The 25,599-nt window shown below is 40.7% G+C and overlaps 1 protein-coding gene across 1 annotated transcript in view; it reads right to left on the bottom strand.

The window, feature by feature from the left end:
- Positions 1–745: 745 nt before the first annotated feature.
- Positions 746–25,599, bottom strand: part of LOC139756954 (cholesterol transporter ABCA5-like) — a 239,602-nt gene continuing 214,748 nt past the window's right edge. The window contains exons 29-32 of the mRNA XM_071676898.1: positions 19,714–19,805; positions 13,503–13,634; positions 10,001–10,152; positions 746–3,061 (exon numbers count right to left, since the gene is read on the bottom strand). Of these exons, the coding sequence (XP_071532999.1) occupies positions 2,940–3,061; positions 10,001–10,152; positions 13,503–13,634; positions 19,714–19,805 (498 nt within the window). The 3' untranslated portion in view covers positions 746–2,939. The remainder of the gene's footprint in view (positions 3,062–10,000; positions 10,153–13,502; positions 13,635–19,713; positions 19,806–25,599) is intronic.

The raw sequence follows: 25,599 nt of genomic DNA, 5'->3' as shown, positions 1-25,599 counted from the left end.
CCTGGCCCTCTTCTCTGTTCCTTCTTTTGGAAAATTATATATATATATATATATATATATATATATATATATATATATATATATATATTTCTTTTCTTTCAAGCTATTCGCCATTTCCCGCGTTAGCAAGGTAGCGTTAAGAACAGAGGACTGGGCCTTTGAGGGAATATCCTCACCTGGCCCCCTTCTCTGTTCCTTCTTTTTGAAAAAAAAAAAAAAAAAAAAAAAAAAAAAATATATATATATATATATATATATATATATATATATATATATGTAAATTTTTTTTTCATACTATTCGCCATTTCCTGCGTTAGCGAGGTAGCGTTAAGAACAGAGGACTGGGCCTCTGAGGGAATATCCTCACCTGGCCCCCTTTTCTGTTCCTTCTCTTAAAAAAAAAAAAAAAAAAAAAAAAAAAAAAAAAAAAACAAGAGGGGAGGATTTCCAGCTCCCCGCTCCCTCCACTTTTAGTCGCCTTCTACGACACGCAGGGAATACGTGGGAAGTATTCTTTCGTAGAAGGCGACTAAAAGGGGAGGGAGCGGGTGGCTGGAAATCCTCCCCTCTCGTTTTTTTTTAATTTTTCAAAAGAAGGAACAGAGAAGGGGGCCAGGTGAGGATTTTCCCTCTAAGGCCCAGTCCTCTGTTCTTAACGCTACCTCGCAAATGCGGGAAATGGCGAATCGTATGAAAAAAAAAATATATATATATATATATATATATATATATATTATCCCTGGGGATAGGGGAGAAAGAATACTTCCCACGTATTCCCTGCGTGTCGTAGAAGGCGACTAAAAGGGAAGGGAGCGGGGGGCTGGAAATCCTCCCCTCTCGTTTTTTTTTTTCCCAAAAGAAGGAACAGAGAAAGGGGCCAGGTGAGGATATTCCCTCAAAGGCCCAGGCCTCTGTTCTTTACGCTACCTCGCTATCAGGGGAAATGGCAAATAGTATGGAAAAAAAATATATATACATATATATATACATAGGTTTGGACATATGGAAAGAATGAGTGAGGAAAGACTGACAAAGATGATATAGGTGTGAAGGGAACAAGGAGAAGTGGAAGACCAAATTGGAGGTGGAAGGGTGGAGCAAAAAAGATTTTGAGCGATTGGGACCTAAAAATACAGGAGGATGAGAGCGTGCAAGAAATAGAGTGAAAAGGAACAATGTGGTATACCAAGGTCGACGTGCTGTCAACGGACTAAACCAGGGCATGTGAAGCATCTGAGGTAAACCATGGAAAGCTCTGTGGGGAGGGACTGGATGTGGATAGGGAACTGTGGTTTTGGTGCATTATACATGACAGCTAGAGACTGAGTGTGAATGAATGTGGCCTTTTTGTCTGTTTTCCTGGTGCTACCTCGCTGAAGCAGGGGTTAGCGATGCTGCTTCCTGTGGGGTGGGGTAGCAATAGGAATGAATAAAGGCAAGCATGAATATGTACATGTGTATATATGTGTTTTGAAATGGTCTGGTCACATGGAGAGAATGAGTGAGGAAAGATTGACAAAGAGGATATATGTGTCAGAGGTGGAGGGAAGGAGGAGAAGTGGGAGACCAAATTGGAGGTGGGAAGATGGAGTGAAAAAGATTTTGAGCAATCAGGGCCTGAACATACAGGAAGGTGAAAGGCGTGCAAGGAATAAGAGTGAATTGGAATGATGTGGCATACTGGGGTCAACATGCTGTCAATGGATTGAACCAGGGCATGTGAAGCGTCTGGGGTAAACCATGGAAAGTTTTGTGGGGCCTGGATGTGGAAAGGGAGCTGTGGTTTCCGTGCATTATACATGACAGCTAGAGACTGACTGTGAACAAATGTGGCCTTTGTTGTCTTTTCCTAGCGCTACCTCGAGCGTATGCGGGGATAGGGGGTTGTCATTTCATGTGTGGCGGGATGGCAACGGGAATGAATAAAGGCAGCAAGTATGAATTATATACATGTGTATATGTCTGTGTATGTATATATATGTATACATTGAAATGTATAGGTATGTATATGTGCGTGTGTGGACGTGTATATATATACAAGTGTATGTGGGTGGGTTGGGACATTCTTTCGTCTGTTTCCTTGCACTACCTCGCTGATGCAGGAGACAGCGACAAAGTATAATAAATAAATAAATATGTATATATGCATGTATGGACATTTATGTATATATGTGTATAAGAGTGGATAGGCCATTCTTCATCTGTTTCTTGTGCTACCTCGCTGATGCAAGAAACAGAGAGAGTATAATAAAATATAAAATAATAATCTGTTTCTGGCAAAACCTCACTGACACAGGAAACAGAGATTAAGTATAATAAATACATATTTTCATATATTTTTCATATAATAACAATGTCTTCATTTTATCCATAAAACATCAATATCAACTGCAGAACCATTACCGGTAATGAATGAAGCCATTCTATAACACTTACTAGCGTACAAACTGACACTGTTAGGAATACGTATCAATAGGCACCTTGTTATAATGATCCATTTTAATGAGTTTTTCAGTCAAGAGACATTTCTCAAGAATGCATTTCATCTATTATAAGGAGTATCTATGTGCTGAAACTACAAAATGAAAGATTTTCATATTCTACTATCGATGACCCAGCATAAATAAAACCATTTATAGAGCACCCTACAGGTGTTACTTAGCAATGAGTCATGATTTTGCCATTAATTCACAGTAAAAGCAAAGAAAATAGAGTGAATGAACCAAAATGCCTAAGTGCATGATGTGGTCCATTAGTTATTAGCAAAGAGAAAGTGTAAAATAGCATGGAGAGTCAAAGAAACAAAATGTTGTTTTGTTAGTTGGTGTTAGTAACTCAAATGTAGACTGAGTTACCATAGAGAAAATTCACCTACATTTACAAACAGCCAAGGTCACATGCAAATGAAATGATACTCTTTCAGAAAGGGTACAATATACCTAACTACTAGAAACCTCATCTTCATCTTCAACCTCCTCTTGCTGACGGGCAAACTGTAGAAACACTTGCTCCAAGGTAGTCTGGCTTAAGGCATATTCCTCCACCAGACCCTCAGTTTTAGCTGTAAAGATATGAATACAAACAAATTAAAAGTTAGAACAGCTTAGCTACTTGCAAATCTTGAGAAAAGAAACCATGGGGACTAGGCAATCCTTAACCTAAGCTGACCATGACACATTCATTGACTGCTATGGGTCGAGTCACATGGGTACAAAACTTAGCAGTTGGTCCACAGTCAACTCAGCTGTTCAACCTCACCTACAGGCCTGGTGGATAAACTGGGAACCTGTTGTGGGATAGAGTATAAATAGATTAACTAAGGGAACCCCAGGTGGAACAGGCATCAGAGATATAGATAGATGTGTGTGTGTGTGTGTGTGTGTGTGTGTGTGTGTGTGTGTGCGCGTGTATGTGTGTCTGTGTATGAGCGCGTGCATTACATGTGACAGCTCATGATGTGTGAAAGGATGAGGCCTTTCTTCATCTGCTACCTGGTGCTACCTCACTGATGTAAGGGGCTGTGATCAGGTGTGGAGGAAAATGTATATGTTATTTTTCTCTTTTCATTCATGCATCTGTGCAGTTTCCTGTGGGGCAGGGTGGTGCCAGGAATGGATGACAGTAAGCAAGTATGAATATGTACATGTATATATATATATCATCTTTTTTATTTTGCTTTGTCGCTGTCTCCCGCGTTAGCGAGGTAGCGCAAGGAAACAGACGAAAGAATGGCCCAACCCTCACACATACACGTGTATATACATAAATGTCCACACACGCAAATATAAATACCTATACATCTCAATGTATACATATATATACACACAGACATATACATATATATACATGTACATAATTCATACTGTCTGCCTTTATTCATTCCCATCGCCACCTCGCCACACATGAAATAACAACCCCCTCCCCCCGTATGTGCGCGAGGTAGCGCTAGGAAAAGACAACAAAGGCCCCATTCGTTCACACTCAGTCTCTAGCCGTCATGTATAATGCACTGAAACCAAAGCTCCCAACCCACATCCAGGCCCCACAGAACTTTCCATGTTACCCCAGACACTTCACATGCCCTGGTTCAATCCATTGACAGTACGTCGACCCCGGTATACCACATCGTTCCAATTCACTCTATTCCTTGCACGCTTTTCACCCTCCTGCATGTTCAGGCCCTGATCACTCAAAATCTTTTTCACTCCATCTTTCCACCTCCAATTTGGTCTCCCACTTCTCCTCGTTCCCTCCACCTCCGACACATATATCCTCTTAGTCAATCTTTCCTCACTCATTCTCTCCATGTGACCAAACCATTTCAAAACACCCTCTTCTGCTCTCTCAACCACACTCTTTTTATTACCACACATCTCTCTTACCCTTTCATTACTTACTCAATCAAAGACCTCACACCACACATTGTCCTCAAACATCTTATTTCCAGCACATCCACCCTCCTCCGCACAACTCTATCTATAGCCCATGCCTCTCAACCACATAACATTGTTGGAACCACTACTCCTTCAAACAAACCCATTTTTACTTTCTGAGATAATGTTCTCGACTTCCACACATTTTTCAACGCTCCCAAAACTTTCGCCCCCTCCCCCACCCTATGATTCACTTCCGCTTCCATGGTTCCATCCACTGCCAAATCCACTCCCAGATATCTAAAACACTTTACTTCCTCCAGTTTTTCTCCACTCAAACTTACCTACCAATTGAATTGTCCCTCAACCCTACTGTACCTAATAACCTTGCTCTTATTCACATTTACTCTCAGCTTTCTTCTTTCACACACTTTACCAAACTCAGTCACCAGCTTCTGCAGTTTCTCACACGAATCAGCCACCAGCGCTGTATCATAAGCGAACAACATCTGACTCACTTCTCAAGCTCTCTCATTCACAACAGACTGCATACTTGCCCCTCTTTCCAAAACTCTTGCATTCATCTCCCTAACAACCCCATCCATAAACAAATTAAATAACCATGGAGACATCACACACCCCTGCTGCAAACCTACATTCACTGAGAACCAATCACTTTCCTCTCTTCCTACACGTACACATGCCTTACATCATCGATAAAAACTTTCACTGCTTCTAACAACTTGCCTCACACACCAAATATTCTTAATACCTTCCACAGAGCATCTCTATCAACTCTATCATATGCCTTCACCAGATCCATAAATGCTACAAACAAATCCATTAGCTTTTCTAAGTATTTCTCACATACATTCTTCAAAACAAACACTTGATCCACATATCCTCTATCACTTCTGAAACCACACTGCTCTTCCCCAATCTGATGCTCTGTACATGCCTTCACCCTCTCAATCAATACCCTCCCATATAATTTCCCAGGAATACTCAACAAACTTATACCGCTGTAATTTGAGCACTCACTTTTATCCCCTTTGCCTTTGTACAATGGCACTATGCAAGCATTCTGCCAATCCTTAGGCACCTCACCATGAGTCATACAAACATTAAATAACCTTACCAACCAGTCAACAATACAGTCACCCCCTTTTTTAATAAATTCCACTGCAATACCATCCAAACTTGCTACCTTGCCGGCTTTCATCTTCTGCAAAGCTTTTACTACCTCTTCTCTGTTTACCAAATCATTTTCCCTAACCCTCTCACTTTGCACACCACCACGACCAAAAACCCTATATCTGCCACTCTATCATCAAGCACATTCAACACACCTTCAAAAAAGTCACTCCATCTCCTTCTCACATCACCACTACTTTATCACCTCCCCATTAGCCTCCTTCACCGAAGTTCCCATTTGTTCCCTTGTTTTACGCCCTTTATTTACCTCCTTCCAAAACATCTTTTTATTCTCACTAAAATTTAATGATACTCTCTCACCCCAACTCTCATTTGCCCTCTTTTTCACCTCTTGCACCTTTCTCTTGACTTCCTGCCTCTTTCTTTTATACATCTCCCACTTATTTGCATTATTTCCCTGCAAAAATCATCCAAATGTCTCTCTCTTCTCTTTCACTAATAATCTTACTTCTTCATCCCACCACTCATTACCCTTTCTAATCTGCCCACCTCCCACGCTTCTCATGCCACAAGCATCTTTTGCGCTAGCCATCACTGCTTCCCTAAATACATCCCATTCCTCCCCCACTCCCCTTACCTTCTTTGTTCTCACCTTTTTCCATTCTGTACTCAGTCTCTCCTGGTACTTCCTCACACAGCTCTCCTTTCCAAGCTCACTTACTCTCACCACTCTTTTCACCCCAACATTCTCTCTTCTTTCTGAAAACCTCTACAAATCTTCACCTTTGCCTCCACAAAGGTGAAGACATCCCTCCAGTTGCACCTCTCAGCACATTAACATCCACAAGTCTCTCTTTCGCGCGCCTATCATTTAACACGTAATCCAATAACGCTCTCCAGCCATCTCTCCTACTTACATATGTATACTTATGTATATCTCTCTTTTTATACCAGGTATTCCCAATCACCAGTCCTTTTTCAGCACATAAATCTACAAGCTCTTCACCATTTCCATTTACAACATTGAACACCCCATGTATACCAATCATTCCCTCAACTGCCACATTACTCACCTTTGCATTCAAATCACCAATCACTATAACCTGATCTCGTGCATCAAAACTACTAACACACTCACTCAGCTGCTCCCAAAACACTTGTCTCTCATGATCTTTCTTCTCATGCCCACATGCATATGCACCAATAATCACCCATCTCTTTCCATCAACTTTCAGTTTTTCCCATATCAATCTAGAGTTTACTTTCTTACACTCTATCACATACTCCCACCACTCCTGTTTCAGGAGTAGTGCTACTCCTTCCCTTGCTCTTGTCCTCTCACTAACCCCTGACTTTACTCCCAAGACATTCCCAAACCACTCTTCCCCTTTACCCTTGAGCTTCGTTTCACTCAGAGCCAAAACGTCCAGATTCCTTTCCTCAAACATACTACCTATCTCTCCTTTTTTCTCATCTTGGTTACATCCACACACATTTAGACACCCCAATCTGAGCCTTTGAGGAGGATGAGCACTCCCTGCATGACTCCTTCTTCCATTTCCCCTTTAGAAAGTTAAAATACAAGGATGGGAGTGTTTCCAGCCCCCTGCTCCCATCCCCTTTAGTCGCCTTCTACGAGACGCGAGGAATGCGTGGGAAGTATTCTTTCTCCCCTGTCCCCAGGTATTATACATATACATATATACACATATACATATTCATACTTGCTTGCCTTCATCTATTCCTGGCTCCAACCTGCCCTACAGGAAACAGCATTGCCACGTATTTACATATATGTATATGTACATGTATGTGCATATATGTGTATGTGAGCAGATGCTTCTTTCTTTGTCTGCTTCCAGGCACTTCCTTGCTAACATAGGAAACAGTGATTGTGTAGGAAAAAATACAATTTATAAACGTAATTTTGTAAATAGTATATGTATATATAGTATATGTATATGTATAGAGTAAGGAGCATTTCTTTTAAAATGATTGCTTTAAACTACTAAACAAACCTATCTATCTATCTATATCTCTGATGCCCATTCCCTTCAGGAACTCCCTCAAGGGGGTAGCCACAGCAAAAGTGTTTCCATAACTGATGAACTCGTGTCACTTTTTTAGCCCATTAGTGCCTCACTTTTAATAAGCCACTGGCAGAGGGCGACTCTGCTACAGTGTTTCTAGAGGCTCCTACCTACTGTTCCTACTGACTACTTCTACCTAATGCTCCTTCCTACCATCTATTGAACCTACCCTTTTGCCAAAAGGCAGGGCTAGTGCACAGCACTCACTGTAGGAAAATCTAGTCTTGAAGAATGAGTTGTGTGAGTTAAGTATTGTCAAGCTTTACTTGTGACAAGGAGAGACTGTATGTTTGTGATCTTTTGCCAGCAGTCCATGTATGGGTGAAGGAGAAAGAAAAGACAGCTATCTGGAACAGAGGCTTGAAACCTGACAACCACTGAAGTACTGGCTCACTATGCAGATGTCTTTAACCCTTCTGATACCTATGTGAGTAGCAGCAGTAATATACCTCCCTGGTCAGTGGCTGCCTACCAACTACTCCCTACCTACTTACTGTGTAAGCACATAGATGTTTACAATACTTATCAACTTATGTTACTGTTTTTGGTCTTACATTGTTTTTTCTACATGTATTTTTTTGTTAATGACTGCTCTATAATATTATATACATCTGTCTGTTATGGAAGAAATCAAGGGGAAACAGTAGCCGCACAGATATCATGTTATTACTAGGCTGTATGCAGAAATTAGCACAATTATGAAAAACTGGAGGAAGTGAAGTGTTTTAGATATCTGCGAGTGGATTTGGCAGCGGATGGAACCATGGAAGCGGAAGTGAGTCATAGGCTGGGGGAGGGGGCAAAAGTTCTGGGAGCATTGAAAAATGTGTGAGAGGCGAGAACGTTATCTCGGAAAGCAAAAATGGGTATGTTTGAAGTAATAGTGGTTCCGACAATGTTATATGGTTGTGAGGTGTGGGCTATAGATAGAGTTGTGCGGAGGAGGGTGGATGTGTTGGAAATGAGATGTATGAGGACAATATGTGGTGTGAGGTGGTTTGATCGAGTAAGTAATGAAAGGGTAAGAGAGATGTTTGGTAATAAAAAGTGTGTGTTTGAGAGAGCAGAAGAGGGTGTTTTTGAAATGGTTTGGTCACATGGAGAGAATAAGTGAGGAAAGATTGACAAAGAGGATATATGTGTTAGAGGTGGAGAGAGCGAGGAGAAGTGGGAGACCAAATTGGAGGTGGAAAGATGGAGTGAAAAAGATTTTGAGTGATCGGGGCCTTAACATGCATGAGGGTGAAAGATGTGCAAGGAATAGAGTGAATTGGAACGATGTCGTATACCGGGGTCAATGTTCTGTCATTGGATTGAACCAGGGCATTTGAAGCATCTGGGGTAAACCATGGAAAGTTCTGTGGAGCCTGGATGTGGAAAGGGAGCTGTGGTTTCGGTGCATTATACGTTACAGCTAGAGACTGAGTGTGAACCAATGTGGCCTTTGTTGTCTTTTCCTAGTGCTACCTCATGCACATGTAGGGGGGAGAGGGTTGTCATTTCATGTTTGGCGGGGTGGCGACGGGAATGAATAAGGGCAGACAGTATGAATTATGTACATGTGTATGTATGTACATGTCTGTGTGTGTATATATATATGTATACGTTGAGATGTATAGGTATGTATATATATGCGTGTGTGGACGTGTATGTGGGTGGGTTGGGCCATTCTTTCGTCTGTTTCTTGCGCTACCTCGCTAATGTGGGAGACAGCGACAAAGTATAATAAATAAATAAAAAAACATCATATACTAAATATCTCACTACAATCACATTATGAAGCGAGTTATTATTACCACTATAAATATTTAAGGCCCATTGAACTCAAGTGACATGGTAATGGCTGGATAATGTCTGGGAAAGGGATGCCCACACTTCATACCATAGCATGTGCCTGTTGGACACTAAGACTAAAAAATCTATTCTTAGTACATTTCTATAGCTTCTGATGCACATTTCTGGTGAAAAGCAGCAAAAGTATTCTGGATGACATACATTTTAGTTGCCTGTGCATGAATGTTAATTCTTCTTTGTTGGCTTGCTTCTTAACCCACTTAAATACCTCCTAACTACCCATTTCCATGCTGTCAGTATTCATTCCTGGTTATCATTCCTTATATCTTGAATATGTTGCATCTAACAATTCTCTTTGTTTCTTTGCAAACTGCATTTGGTATGTTTACAGCTTCATCTAATTTTTTAATCAGTATTTCTTCCTATTTCTTGTTTTTGTTTCTGTTTTCAAAAGGCCTTGGTCCCACACTTTGTAAATATCTGCTGTAAAACAGAGCACTTTAACACAGCACAGCCTTAATCTGCTTTCACTTAAATTTTACTTTTCCTGTCTCTTAAAACTGTTTCAAGTATATTACAAGTTTTTACCTTTCTCCAGCATCCCAAAACATCCTGCTAAACTTGTAACATCTCTCTGGGGAACTTTATAAATGATGCGCTCCTCAAACTGTTCATCTAAAACTGCATTTGGAAATGTTTCCTTTACCAAGTCTTGCAGTTGCTCAATTGCGTTGGATGGTCTGAAAAAGATAAGATACGTTCATGTTATGTGGATACGTAAATCTTTAGATTTCAGTTATAATGAATAAAGTAACAGTGGGGGCCATTTTAAAAGCCTCACTATTCTCCATTTGTAAAATTTTGTACAAGGGCATTTCACTTGTGTTTTTAAAATTTGTTCCTGCTTGTCTTTTTTGGTTTGTAAGGTTGTATCAGAAACAGGCCTGAACATTCAAGAAAAAACTCTTGCTTGGTTATTATACCCACTTTTAGAAAATTATAATAAAGGAGGTGGGAATTTCTAGCCCCTCTTTGTCACCTTTCAAAACATGCTTGAGATATGTGAGTAGTATTTTTTTTCGCCAATAACCTGAAATAACACATAAACACATATCACTTAAAAGGTGTATCGTATCAAAGGGTCCTGATGTTGCCCCTGAACCCCTTTCCAATGTCTTCTGCAGTTGCAAGGATGCACTACAATGAGTAGCAGGGACATGATGGACTTCTTGGAAGTGATAAGTTTTTCGATGAGACTGTAAACTGTTTCATCAACTGACAATGATACAGCCTTACCAAAGATGACTCTTTACTCATCTTGTAACCTCAAGCAAGTTGAGTTTTATAAAACCTACAACTGGCTATTAATCCAAACTGCACCCTCAAGCCACACTATAAAGACAATCACTCCAATTAAATAAAACACCAACTAGTCTTTCCATTCATCTATCTACCTATCTATCTATCTGTATCTCCAATGCCTTTCCCCTTCGGAAACTCCCTCAAGGGAGTGGCCACTGCAAAAGTCTGCATAACTGATGAACTCCAGTGCCATCTTTTATTCTAAGCATCATATATGACAAACGTGTGACATTCCCTTACCACATCAAAAACATCAATCCAAGAGCAACATAAACTAAATGCCCTCATAACACTAACTGGTACTAGACTTGGACAAGAAAAGGATTAGCTTAGCATCTTCTACATACAATTCATCTGCTCCAACCTAAACTGTGTGATCATCCACTTTCTTAAAAGCAAATATAACAAGAGGAAAAACAAACAAAACAGAGTACTCGGAACCATCCCTGGATGTCTATCGACCACAAACACTTAATGCCTACACAATGAAATAAAGATCCCCAATATAATCCCACCACAACATGCTTGGCACTCAATTCTTTGCTACAGTACAAGGATCCTCCCATCTAAATCCAAACCAAACCACCAACCCCAAGCAATAACAAAAGGCTTATCCCTGCCTTACACTTGACCAATATCTACACACTGGTGTCCCATCCCCATTAAACACAATCTTTTTTATCTTATATACACATTCGCCATTTCCCGCATCAGCGAGGTAGCATTAAGAAAAGAGGACAGAACCTTAGAAGGAACATCCTCACTTGGCCCCCTTCTCTGTTCCTTCTTTTGGAAAATTAAAAACGGGAGGGGAAGATTTCCAGCTCCCAGCTCCCTCCCCTTTTAGTTGCATTCTAAGACACGCAAGGAATACATGGGAAGTATTCTTTCTCCCCTATCTCCAGAGATATTTACTATTTTACTAATTTTACTATTCTACTAATTTTCTCAAATTTTCATACATAGGCAGATGCTACTGAAAGCAAGCTTCAGGTAAGAACCTTCCAAAGAGAACTGTTTAGAAAAAATATATAGGAAATACAATTTACCACATCATATTATGATATGTTGAATAGTATGACAAGAACAAGATAGCTAATGTTTGGGAGGAGATAAGACACACATTTCACCTTATCCATTTACTTTTCTGATTATTGGATAATTAGCAGTTCATACATTGGGTAAAAACCTGCTGAAAAGCAACGTGTACAAAAAATATATGAAAAATGCAATCAAATGTACCTTATACCTACTGTAACTAAAATTCTTTGAACCCAAGTCAACTGAAGCATTCATGATACCTGGTAATACCAACTCTACCACCAGTTTTTTCTCTATTTTCCTAGGTGTTAATACAAGAATCATCAGTCTAACCAGACTGTATGAAGATCTTTATACTCCTCTGCCATTTCCCATGTCAAAGAAGTAGTGCCAATAACAGAATATGAGAAGGGCTCATTCATTCACATCCATTCTCTAGCTGTTATGTGTAATGCACCAAAACCATTGCTTGCTATCCACAACCAGGCCCCACAGACCTTTCTATGGTTTCCTCAAGCTAATTCATAAGCCCTAGCTTGGTCCAGTAACGGCATGTAGCCCCCTCTACACCAAGCTGTTCACATTCCCTCTACCCCATGTTTAGGTCCCAAGCACTCATAACCATTTTCATTCAATCCTTCTATCTGCATTTTCATCTTCCTCCTTCCACTTGTCCCTTTCACTTCCGAAATCTAGTATTCTTTCTCAACCTGCCCTCACTCATTCTCATGTTTCCAAACCATTTCAGCACAACCTCTTCATCTCTGTCAACGCTACTCTTCTCATTACCACACCTCTCTCAAAATTTTATGATAACTATACATGTTTAACATTTCTGTAAATCTTTTAGAGGGTAACAAGATTTATGGGTAATCAATATCTGGTGATTTATTAGGGGCCTCCAGTTCCTAACCCTATATTTTCATAGAAAATCACTGAACTAAAATTTGCACAACTGAGATTTACTTGAATTCTAGTTCCCTATCATGGGAAATATAGCAACAGTAGTATGTGACTCATCATAAAAGGGAATTTCCTAAAGTCCTTTGTATCCACCTGTAACAGACATGAGCATGTAATTACCCATTTCCATTTTCTCAGAGATATAGAAAATAAAGATATTATTTACCTACGAACATATCATCAAAGATTCTGATAATATCTAAAGTCTTTCTCTTATACCTCCTGAAAATTCTTGGCTCATAGAGTTAATTGGATGAACAGAAAGTGTGCGTGTGTTTCCTACAGACCAGTGATGTGCATGTGAAATTAAGAGGGACAAAATGAATTTCTACAAAACTGATCATTTCTAACTTTTTAATCCTATACTTAATAACATTAATTATTGTAACCATTGTAGGTGACCCTTTGGGTTATACATGAATTTGAAAAAAAAATTATCATGTGCTGAACACACATGCACTTCCCACTCCTTATTGTCAAAAATAAAGAAAATATAAGTAAGCTTTAAAATCCTTCAGCATGGTAAGATAATTACAGTAACTCTATACTAACTTGGCACTATTCACATGTGCAGTGAGGATATTCTAATTGTTCTTGTCAGCCAATCTTTAGCTAAATAATCCTTTTACCATTAGCAACAACTTCTGCATCAAAACTATTATGACCTAAGTATTCCAGCTGACTGCCAAAACTTAACTTTAAATGTTTAGACTAAAGCACTTACTCTTCAGATGAAAGCAAGGATGATGAATTTACATCAGTAACTACAAAAGGAGACTTGAGATTTTTCACTTTTATTTCAAGGTTATATCCACCACCATATTTATTCTTTAAGTGCTGAATGGCTCCAACACATCTGCAAGGCATAAAAATTTATCATGTTAATAGCATTCATATAATAATATATTTCTTCAAGTATATATTTAATGCTCCCAGTGCTTATGATTTCAAAGTATGACCAAGAACTGCGAGATCATCAAGATAAACAAGAAATTATTGTACTTCGTCTTTTTTCTTAAGCAACTAGCACACATGACCAAAGTTATGCTATACTTTCATAACCATGGTACTGTAAATCAGCACATAACTAGTAATGACCTCATTATGTAAAACAATTTTCTATGAGGTTTCTTTCAGTATGTCTGGCATCTTTAATTTTCCAGCGTTCATAGTACAGTAACCATGACTAGAATTTCCTACTGAGACTATACAAGTAAGTAATTACAAACATGTAACTACAAATAAAGTACCAAACAAATGATATGATGGTACTGTAAGAAATATGAAGTGAATGATTCTGAGCAATGGTCTTCCTACTTGCATCTAAACACTAGTGCTCTTTCTTGCCTTTAAAACAAAACTAAACTGAAAAAAAATGCTCAAAGGAATGTGGGAGGAAAGATGACAGAGGCAGTGAAAAGATTTCATTTAGAGGGAGGGAATGTGTACTAATACAAAGAGATAAGGGTTCGTGGTTCCATGTAGGTGGGTCTGGATACAATCACAGTTTCAGTTATTTATGTAAGGGATGGTAAGGAAGTTGAATGCAAGGTCTTGGAGACAGGAACATTTCTAAAATCTGACAGGGTGGAAACCCTGGGAGATGAAACACCAGATATTTGCTGATGCTGAGGTACTGGTGGCAGATTCGAGAGAAACCACAGATGTTACTGCCTCAGTTATGGAAAGTGCATGACAGAAGGCAAATGAGAGTAAATGTGAAGAAAAGCAAGCACTGGAAAGACTGGTTAGATGGGGTGAGGCTGAATAGAGAAAACCTGGAGGAAGTGGGATGTTTCAGATACATGGAGGCAGAGATGGCAGTGAGCTGAACTGGGCTCACCTTACACCCTCCTGCATGTTTAACTTGATTAAACCATACTTATTTGCCATTTCCAGCATTAGTGAGGGAGAGTCAAGAACAGATAACTAAGCCTCAGACTAAAAAAATTCTCACTTGGCCTGCATTTCTGCTCCCTCTTTTAGAAAAGTAGTACAGGAGGGGAGGATTTTCAGCCCCCCGCTCCCAACCCTTTTAGTCACCTACAACACACAGAGAATACGTGGGAGTATTCTTTCTCTCCTATCCCCAGGAATGTGGAAAGGGAGTTGTGCTTTTAGTCCATTACACATGACAGCTAGAGACTGAGCAAGAACAAATGTGGCCTTTGCTGTCTTTTCCTAGCGCTACCTCGCACACACGCGGGAGGGAGGGGGGTGCTATTTCATGTGGCAGGGTGGTGATGGGAATGAATGAAGGCAGCAAGTATGAATATGTACATGTGTATATATATGTATGTATGTATGTATGTAGCGCTAGGAAAAGACAACAAAGGCCACATTCATTCACACTCAATCTCTAGCTGCCATGTGTAATGCACCAAAACCAAAGCTCCCTTTCCACATCCAGGCCCCATAAAACTTTCCATGGTTTACCCCAGATGCTTCACATGCCCTGGTTCAATCCAATGACAGCACGTCAACTCCAGTATACCACATTGTTCCAATTCACTCTATTCCTTGCATGCCTTTCACCCTCCTGTATGTTCAGGCCCCGATTGCTCAAAATCTTTTTCACTCCATCTTTCCATCTCCAATTTGTTCTCCCACTTCTCCTCATTCCTTCAACCTCTGACACATATATCCTCTTTGTCAATCTTTCCTCACTCATTCTCTCCATGTGACTAAACCATTTCAATACACCCTCTTCTGCTCTCTCAACCACACTCTTTATTTCCACACATCTCTCTTAGCCTTCCATTACTTACTCAATCAAACCACCTCACACCACATATTGTCCTCAAACATTTCATTTCCAACACATCCACCCTCCTCCGCACAACCCTATCTATAGCCCATGTCTCGCAACCATATAACATTGTTGGAACTACTATTCCTTCAAACATACCCATTTTTGCTCTACAAGATGGAGATGGAGAGAATATTTTGAAGGTTGATAAATGCGTATGATGATAGAATGGCAGATATAAGGTGTTTTGGATGGGGTGGTGTGTGAACTGAGAGGGTCAGGGAGAATGGTTTGGTGAACTGAGAAGAGGTAATGAAAGCTTTGAGGAAGATGAAAGCCGGCAAGGTGGCAGGTTTGGATGGTATTGCAGTGGAATCTATTATTAAAAAAGGGGGTGACTGTGTTGTTGACTGGTTGGTAAGGATATTCAATGTATGTATGGATCATGGTGAAGTGCCTGAGGATTGGCGGAATGCATGCATAGTGCCACTGCACAAAGGCAAAGGGGATAAAGGTGAGTGTTCAAATTTTAGAGGCATAAGTTTGAAGAATGTATGTGAGAAACACTTAGAAAAGCAAATGGATTTGTATGTAGCATTTATGGATCTGGAGAAGGCATATGATAGAGTTGATAGAGATGCTCTGTGGAAGGTATTAAGAATATATGGTGTGGGAGGCAAGTTGTTAGAAGCAGTGAAAAGTTTTTATCGAGGATGTAAGGCATGTGTACGTGAAGGAAGAGAGGAAAGTGATTGGTTCTCAGTGAATGTAGGTTTGCGGCAGGGGTGTGTGATGTCTCCATGGTTGTTTAATTTGTTTATGGATGGGGTTGTTAGGGAGGTAAATGCAAGAGTTTTGGAAAGAGGGGCAAGTATGAAGTCTGTTGGGGATGAGAGAGCTTGGGAAGTGAGTCAGTTGTTGTTCGCTGATGATACAGCGCTGGTGGCTGATTCATGTGAGAAACTGCAGAAGCTGGTGACTGAGTTTGGTAAAGTGTGTGGAAGAAGAAAGTTAAGAGTAAATGTGAATAAGAGCAAGGTTATTAGGTACAGTAGGGTTGAGGGTCAAGTCAATTGGGAGGTGAGTTTGAATGGAGAAAAACTGGAGGAAGTGAAGTGTTTTAGATATCTGGGAGTGGATCTGGCAGCGGATGGAACCATGGAAGCGGAAGTGGATCATAGGGTGGGGGAGGGGGCGAAAATTCTGGGGGCCTTGAAGAATGTGTGGAAGTCGAGAACATTATCTCGGAAAGCAAAAATGGGTATGTTTGAAGGAATAGTGGCTCCAACAATGTTGTATGGTTGCAAGGCGTGGGCTATGGATAGACTTGTGCGCAGGAGGATGGATGTGCTGGAAATGAGATGTTTGAGGACAATGTGTGGTGTGAGGTGGTTTGATCGAGTGAGTAACGTAAGGGTAAGAGAGATGTGTGGAAATAAAAAGAGCGTGGTTGAGAGAGCAGAAGAGGGTGTTTTGAAGTGGTTTGGGCACATGGAGAGGATGAGTGAGGAAAGATTGACCAAGAGGATATATGTGTCGGAGGTGGAGGGAGCAAGGAGAAGAGGGAGACCAAATTGGAGGTGGAAAGATGGAGTGAAAAAGATTTTGTGTGATTGGGGCCTGAACATGCAGGAGGGCAAGGAATAGAGTATATTGGAGCGATGTGGTATACCAGGGTTGACGTGCTGTCAGTGGATTGAATCAGGGCATGTGAGGCGTCTGGGGTAAACCATGGAAAGCTGTGTAGGTATGTATATTTGCGTGTGTGGATGTATGTATATACATGTGTATGGGGGGGGGTTGGGCCATTTCTTTCGTCTGTTTCCTTGCGCTACCTCGCAAACGCGGGAGACGGCGACAAAGTATATAAAAAAAAAAAAAAGTTTGTTGAGTATTCCTGGGAAATCATATGGGGGAGCATTGATTGAGAGGGTAAAGGCATATACAGAGCATCAGATTGGGGGAGGGCAGAGTGGTTTCAGAAGTGGTACAGGATGTGTGGATCAAGTGTTTGCTTTGAATAATGTATGTGAAAAATACTTAGAAAAACAAATGGACTTGTATGTAGAATTTATGGATCTGGAGAAGGAATATGCTAGAGCTGACAGAGATGCTTTATGGAAGGTTTTGAAAGTATATGGTGTGGGAGGTAAGTTCTTAGAAGCAGTGAAAACTTTTTACCAAGGATGTAAGGCATGTGTACGAGTAGGTAACAAGGAAAGTGATTGGTTCCCAGTAAATGTTGGTTTGTGGCAGGGGTGCGTGATGTCTCCATGGTTTTTTAATTTGTTTATGAATGGGGTTGTTAGGGAGGTGAATGCAAGAGTTTTGGAGAGAGGGACAAGTATGCCGTCTGTTGTGTATGAGAGGGCTTGGGAAGTGAGTCAGTTGTTCGCTGCTGATACAGCACTGGTGGGTGATTTGGGTGAGAAACTGCAGAAGCTGGTGATTGAGTTTGGAAAAGTGTGTGAAAGAAGAAAGCTGATAGTAAATGTGAATAAGAGCAAGGTTATCAGGTCCAGTAGTGTTGATGGACAAGTCAATTGGGAGGAAAGTTTGAATGGAGAAAAACTGGAAGAAGTGTTTTAGATATCTGGGAGTGGATTTGGCAGCAGATGGGACCATGGGAGCAGAAGTGAGTCACATGGTGGGGGAGGGAGCGAAGGTTCTGGGAGCGTTGAAGAATGTAAAGAAGGCGAGAACATTATCTCAGAGAACAAAAATGGGTATGTTTGAAGGAATAGCGGTTTGAGGACAATATGTGGTGTGAGGTGATTTGATTGAGTAAGTAATGAAAGGGTAAGAAAGATGTGTGGTAATAAAAAGAGTATGGGTGAGAGAGCAGAAGACGGTGTATTGAAATGGTTTGTTCACATGGAGAGAATGAGTGAGGAAAGAAAGAGGCTATATGTGTCAGAGTTGGAGGGAACGAGAAGTGGGAGACCATATTAGAGGAGGAAGGATGGAGTGAAAAAGATTTTGAGCAATCAGGGCCTGAACATACAGGAGGGTGAAAGGTGTGCAAGGAATAGAGTGAACTGGAATGATGTGGTATACTGGGGTCGATGTGCTGTCAATGAATTGAACCAGGGCATGTGAAGTGTATGGGGTAAACCAAGGAAAGTTTTGTGGGGCCTGGATGTGGAAAAGGAGTTGTGGTTTTGGTGCATTACACATGACAGCTAGAGATTGAGTAAGAACAAATGTGGCCTTTGTTGTCCTTTCCTGGCACTACTTCTCATGCGAGTGGGGGGAGGGGGGTGCCATTTTGTGTGTGGTTGGCTGGTGATGGGAATGGATGAAGGCCGGAAGTATGAATATGTGCATGTGTATATATGTAAAGGTCTGTGTATGTACATGTATGTATATGTTGAAATGTATAAGTATGTATATGTGCATAACGGGCATGTATGTGGGTGGGTTGGGATATTCTTTCATCTGTTTCCTTGCGCTATCTCGCTAATGCGGGAGCCAGCGACAAAGTATAATAAATGAATAATAAATGAATAAATAAATAAACAAATATATATATATTCCTGGGGATAAAGGAGAAAGAACACAGCCCACATATTCCCTGTGTGTAGTAGAAGGCGACCAAGAGGAGCGGGAGTGGGTGTCTGCAGGAAATGGCACACATGTAAGAGAAAAAAAGATAACATATACATTCTTTTCTTCTTCCCCAACCTGATTGCCATCCTGAGTCAGCAAAGTAGCACCAGGAATGTGTTACCCAACTCTGCTTGCTTGAGGTTACACTGAAAGTGAAAAGTTACCTTGGCAAGGCTGTATCAATAGCAATATAGTATCATCAAAGAACTTCTCACTCCAAAGGGGTCTACATTTCCCTCCTATGGGAAGTAGTATATCCTTGAGCTATAGCCTTCAGAAAGGTCCTGGGTAACACCAGGGATCTTTCATAGAAACTGGTATCACATATATTATAAATAAACATAAAATGTATACATTTACATTCCATTATGAGCTATTTGTGAAGTTACCTTTGGTGAGATGGTATCAGCAGACAAAAGCTAGTACAGTCTCCTTATGGAACTTCTCACTCCAAAGGAGTTCAAGATTATGCTGCTTTTGATTGTTGTGGATCCTCAAAGCTTCAAGTGCTCCATAAGGTTCTGGGATTATGCATAATAATAATGAAAACAGTACTATTTCATAACACATTACATACCTCAACCCACCCTGTACCAAGATGCCAATTCTTGAGCAGAGAGCATCAGCTTCCTCCATTGAGTGGGTTGTCAAGATAGCACTTCTCTGACCCTATAAAAGAGAAATAAGGAAATAAATATAAAGGCACAGTATCTGAAAAATTCTACACTGAAATATCTTTTAAGTTCTCATATGGATGCACGTCCATATTGAATGTTTAATTTTGCCATGGCAAGGTTGTAAGTGGTGTATTTCATTACTGTGTATGCAACTATAAACATCACACATTAAGCGAAATTGGTATGTTTTTCGAAAAAAAAAAGTCATTAGGCAAAATTCTGAGTAACAAGACCTATTTTCACAAAGATTTTCATTATACAACTGGAGAAGCATTCCAGGTGAAAAAGTTTTAGTAAATACATAGAGACTTCTTACAAAGTACGAGATGTGATCTTAAGAAACATTCATAAAAAAAAATCCATTATAGCATGGTGCCAATGGAGATACATTCCTGACAGTGTCATTTCTTACTATAGTAAGAGCTATGGGATGGCTTACTTCACTAACTGTAAGGGCTCTGCAGATGTTTTTTTCGTTTTTGATGGATAATACAAAGACTTTCTTGATATGAATATAATATCAAGCTAAATCTAATCAATGTTCACAAGTTTGTCGGAGCTTTCAGTTCTGATGATCACTATTGCTACATTCCAACAATACATCTACACCTTCCTGGCCTGCTCTCCATCATATACAGTGCCTTGTTCCTTGAGAAAAGTTTGTTGCAGTTAGGATGTGGAGGACTGGCCAGTTCTTTTTATCCTTTCATTGTTATCAAGTATCATTTCAATGGGAGAGGAAGCTAATCTAATTGACCAACCTACATGTACCTGATGCTCATCTGACTATTATATACAGGGCATTTGTGAAACAAATATTGTTCATGCCCGTTAAACAAAAGTAAATGAGGCTGCATTAAAGGTATATATTATAATGGTAAAATATATCAACAGCAATTATCACATACTAAAATGGATAAACTTACTCTGGAATGCTCGACAAACCTTTCACTCCACTCTTATCCCACTCAACCACCACCTACCCTAGCCCTCATCATCTAGAATTCATAATACAGTAGGAATCATTAGATACTTTCTCAATAAAATGGCAAAAGTGGATGAGGCAAAGTCCGATTTATATCATGATAGAGGGTGGTATAATGATGGTAAATTAAGCTGTTCCAGGTACAACCCATATAAGAGAATCAGATTGTTACTCTCATTCAGCAAGGACTCCCAGGTAACTAAAAACAATGTCTTTTTTTTTTTATTTTTCCAATCTCATGGCTCCCTTACTGACTATAGGCATGTATAGGTGCCATATTTCACCTGAAACTCTAATCAGCCTGCAGAGAAATTCTTAAGTCTCTGTTGCTAAAAGATCATCAAGCTGGAAAGAAGTCATATCCCCCCCACCACACACACACACACACACACACACACACACACACACACACATCAATGGGCTCAACCTCACTACTCAAGAGGAAGGAGAGGTTCAGGGGTTTTAGACAGAGATGAAATATGCTGACAAGGATCAAATCTAGCGAAGAGAAATTCATACTTTGGCTTCAAGGAGGTGTGCCATCTGAGCCATATGCAATGTCCAATTCTGAGATGGAAGAAGATCAGAAGGTCTTGCATAAGATCCCACTGGTTCAGTGAGTGGATTTAGTAGAAGATGATTATTATCACTATCATTATCATTATCATTATTACTTATCCCTGGGGATAGGGGAGAAAGAATACTTCCCAGATATTCCCTGCATGTTGTAGAAGATGACTAAAAGGGGAGGGAGCAGAGGGCTGGAAATCCTCCCCTCCCATTTTTAATTTTCCAAAAGAAGGAAGAGAAAGGGGCCAAGTGAGGATATTTCCTCTAAGGCTCAGTCTTCTGTTCTTAACACTACCTCACTAATGCGGGAAATGGCGAATGTATGAATTATTATTTTTATTACTATAATTACATTTAGTTGCTGTCTTCCGTGTTAGCAAAGTAGCGCAAGGAAACAGATGAAAGAATGGCCCAACCCACCCATACACACATGTATATACATAAACCCCCACACACGCACATATACATACCTATACACTTCGTATAAATAAATATACATACACAGACATATACATATATACACATGTACATATTCATACTTGCTGCCTTCATCAATTCCGGTCGCCACCCCGCCACATACGAAATGGCACCCCCCCCTCCCCCACGCATGGGCGAGGTAGTACTAGGAAAAGACAACAAAGGCCATATTCGTTCACACTCAGCCTCTAGATGTCACGTGTAATACACCGAAACCACAGCTCCCTTTCCACATCCAGGCCCCACAAAACTTTCCATGTTTACCCTAGATGCTTCACATGCCCTGGTTCAATCCATTGACAGCATGTCCACCCCGGTATACCACACTGTTCTAATTCACTCTATTCCTTGCACGCCTTTCACCCTCCTGTATGTTCAGGCTCCAATCACTCAAAATCTTTCCCTCCATCCTTCTACCTCCAATTTGGTCTCCCACTTCTCGTTCTCTCAACCTCTGACACACATATCTTCATTGTCACAATCTTTCCTCTCCACCTCTGACACATATATCCTCTTTGTCAATCTTTCCTCACTCATTCTTTCCACGTCAACAAACCTTTTCAATACACCCTCTTCTACACTCTCAACCACAATTTTTTTTAATACCACACATCTCTCTTACCCTTATTATCATCATTATTATTATTTATTTATATTTTTAATTTGCTTTGTCGCTGTCTCCCGCGTTTGCGAGGTAGTGCAAGGAAACAGACGAAAGAAATGGCCCAACCCACCCCCATACACATGTATATACATACACGTCCACGCACGCAAATATACATACCTATACATCTCAATGTACACATATATATACACACACAGAAACATACATGTATACACATGCACACAATTCACACTGTCTGCCTTTATTCATTCCCTTCGCCACCTCGCCACACATGGAATAAAATCCCCCTCCCCCCTCATGTGTGCGAGGTAGCGCTAGGAAAAGACAACAAAGGCCCCATTCGTTCACACTCAGTCTCTAGCTGTCATGTAATAATGCCCAAAACCACAGCTCCCTTTCCACATCCAGGCCCCACAGAACTTTCCATGGTTTACCCCAGACGCTTCACATGCCCTGATTCAATCCATTGACAGCACGTCTACCCCGGTATACCACATCGATCCAATTCACTCTATTCCTTGCCCGCCTTTCACCCTCCTGCATGTTCAGGCCCTGATCACTCATAATCTTTTTCACTCCATCTTTCCACCTCCAATTTGGTCTCCCACTTCTCCTCGTTCCCTCCACCTCCGACACATATATCCTCTTGGTCAATCTTGCCTCACTCATTCTCTCCATGTGACCAAACCATTTCAAAACACCCTCTTCTGCTCTCTCAACCACGCTCTTCTTATTTCCACACATCTCTCTTACCCTTACATTACTTACTCGATCAAACCACCTCACACCACATATTGTCCTCAAACATCTCATTTCCAGCACATCCACCCTCCTGCACACAACTCTATCCATAGCCCACGCCTCGCAACCATACAAAATTGTTGGAACCACTATTCCTTCAAACATAGCCATTTTTGCTTTCGGAGATAATATTCTCGACTTCCACACATTCTTCAAGGCTCCCAGGATTTTCATTATCATTAATAATATTCATCCCTGGAGTAGGGGAGAAAGAATAATTCCCATGCATTCCCTGCGTGTTGTAGAAGGCGGCTAAAAATGAAGGGAGCAGGGGGCTGGAAATCCTCCCCTCTCATTTTTCATTTTTCCAAAAGAAGGAACAGAGGGGTCCAAGTGAGGATATTCCCTCAAAGGCTCAGTCCTCTGTTCTTAACGCTACCTCATTAATGTGGGAAATGGGGAAAAGTATGAAAAAAATGATTTATTATTATTTATTTATTTCACTCACCTTTGCATTCAAATCACCCATCACTATAACCCGGTCTCATGCATCAAAACCACTAACACATTCAGTTGCTCCCAGAACACTTGCCTCCCATGATCTTTCTTTTCATGCTCAGGTGCATATGCACCAATAATCACCCATCTCTCTCCATCAACTTTCAGTTTTACCAATATCAATTTAGAGTTTACTTTCTTACACTCTATCACATACTCCCACCACTCCTGTTTCAGAAGTAGTGCTACTCCTTCCCTTGCTCTTGTCCTCTCACTAACCCCTGACTTTACTCCCAAGACATTCCCAAACCACTCTTCCCCTTTACCCTTGAGCTTCGTTTCACTCAGAGCCAAAACATCCAGGTTCCTTTCCTCAAACATACTACCTATCTCTCCTTTTTTTTTCATCTTGGTTACATCCAAACACATTTAGACACCCCAATCTGAGCCTTCGAGGAGGATGAAAACTACCCGCGTGACTTCTTATTCTGTTTCCCCTTTTAGAAAGTTAAAATACAAGGAGGGGAGTGTTTCTAGCCCCCCGCTCCCGTCCCCTTTAGTCGCCTTCTACGACACGTGAGGCATGCGTGGGAAGTATTCTTTCTCCCCAATCCCCAGGGAATAATTGGTATACATGGGGTGTTCAGTGTTGTAAATGGAAATGGTGAAGAGCTTGTAGATTTATGTGCTGAAAAAGGACTGGTGATTGGGAATACCTGGTTTAAAAAGAGAGATATACATAAGTATACGTTTGTAAGTAGGAGAGATGGCCAGAGAACGTTATTGGATTATGTGTTAATTGATAGGCGCGCGAAAGAGAGACTTTTGGATGTTAATGTGCTGAGAGGTGCAAGTGGAGGGATGTCTGATCATTATCTTGTGGAGGCGAAGGTAAAGATTTGTAGAGGTTTTCAGAAAAGAAGAGAGAATGTTGGGGTGAAGAGAGTGGGGAGAGTAAGTGAGCTTGGGAAGGAGACTTGTGTGAGGAAGTACCAGGAGAGACTGAGTACAGAATGGAAAAAGGTGAGAACAAATGACGTAAGGGGAGTGGGGGAGGAATGGGATGTATTTAGGGAAGCAGTGATGGCTTGTGCAAAAGATGCTTGTGGCATGAGAAGCGTGGGAGGTGGGCAGATTAGAAAGGGTAGCGAGTGGTGGGATGAAGAAGTAAGATTATTAGTGAAAGAGAAGAGAGAGCCATTTGGATGATTTTTGCAGGGAAATAATGCAAATGAGTGGGAGATGTATAAAAGAAAGAGACAGGAGGTCAAGAGAAAGGTGCAAGAGGTGAAAAAGAGGGCAAATGAGAGTTGGGGTGAGAGAGTATCATTAAATTTTAGGGAGAATAAAAAGATGTTTTGGAAGGAGTGCATAAGATAAGGGAACAAATGGGAACTTCAGTGAAGGGGGCTAATGGGGAGGTGATAACAAGTAGTGGTGATGTGAGAAGGAGATGGAGTGAGTATTTTGAAGGTTTGTTGAATGTGTTTGATGATAGAGTGGCAGATGTAGGGTGTTTTGGTCGAGATGGTGTGCAAAGTGAGAGGGTTAGGGAAAATAATTTGGTAAACAGAGAAGAGGTAGTAAAAGCTTTGCGGAAGATGAAAGCCGGCAAGGCAGCAGGTTTGGATGGCATTGCAGTGGAATTTATCATAAAAGGGGGTGACTGTATTGTTGACTGGTTGGTAAGGTTATTTAATGTTTGTATGATTCATGGTGAGGTGCTTGAGGATTGGCGGAATGCTTGCATAGTGCCATTGTACAAAGGCAAGGGGGATAAGAGTGAGTGTTCAAATTATAGAGGTATAAGTTTGTTGAGTATTCCTGGGAAATTATATGGGAGGGTATTGACTGAGAGGGTGAAGGCATGTACAGAGCATCAGACTGGGG

Source organism: Panulirus ornatus, chromosome 23 (genome assembly GCF_036320965.1).
Source record: "Panulirus ornatus isolate Po-2019 chromosome 23, ASM3632096v1, whole genome shotgun sequence".
Classification (NCBI taxonomy): domain Eukaryota; kingdom Metazoa; phylum Arthropoda; class Malacostraca; order Decapoda; family Palinuridae; genus Panulirus; species Panulirus ornatus.
The sequence above is the reverse complement of the archived record's forward strand: the minus strand, read 5'-3'. Positions and strand labels throughout refer to the sequence as shown.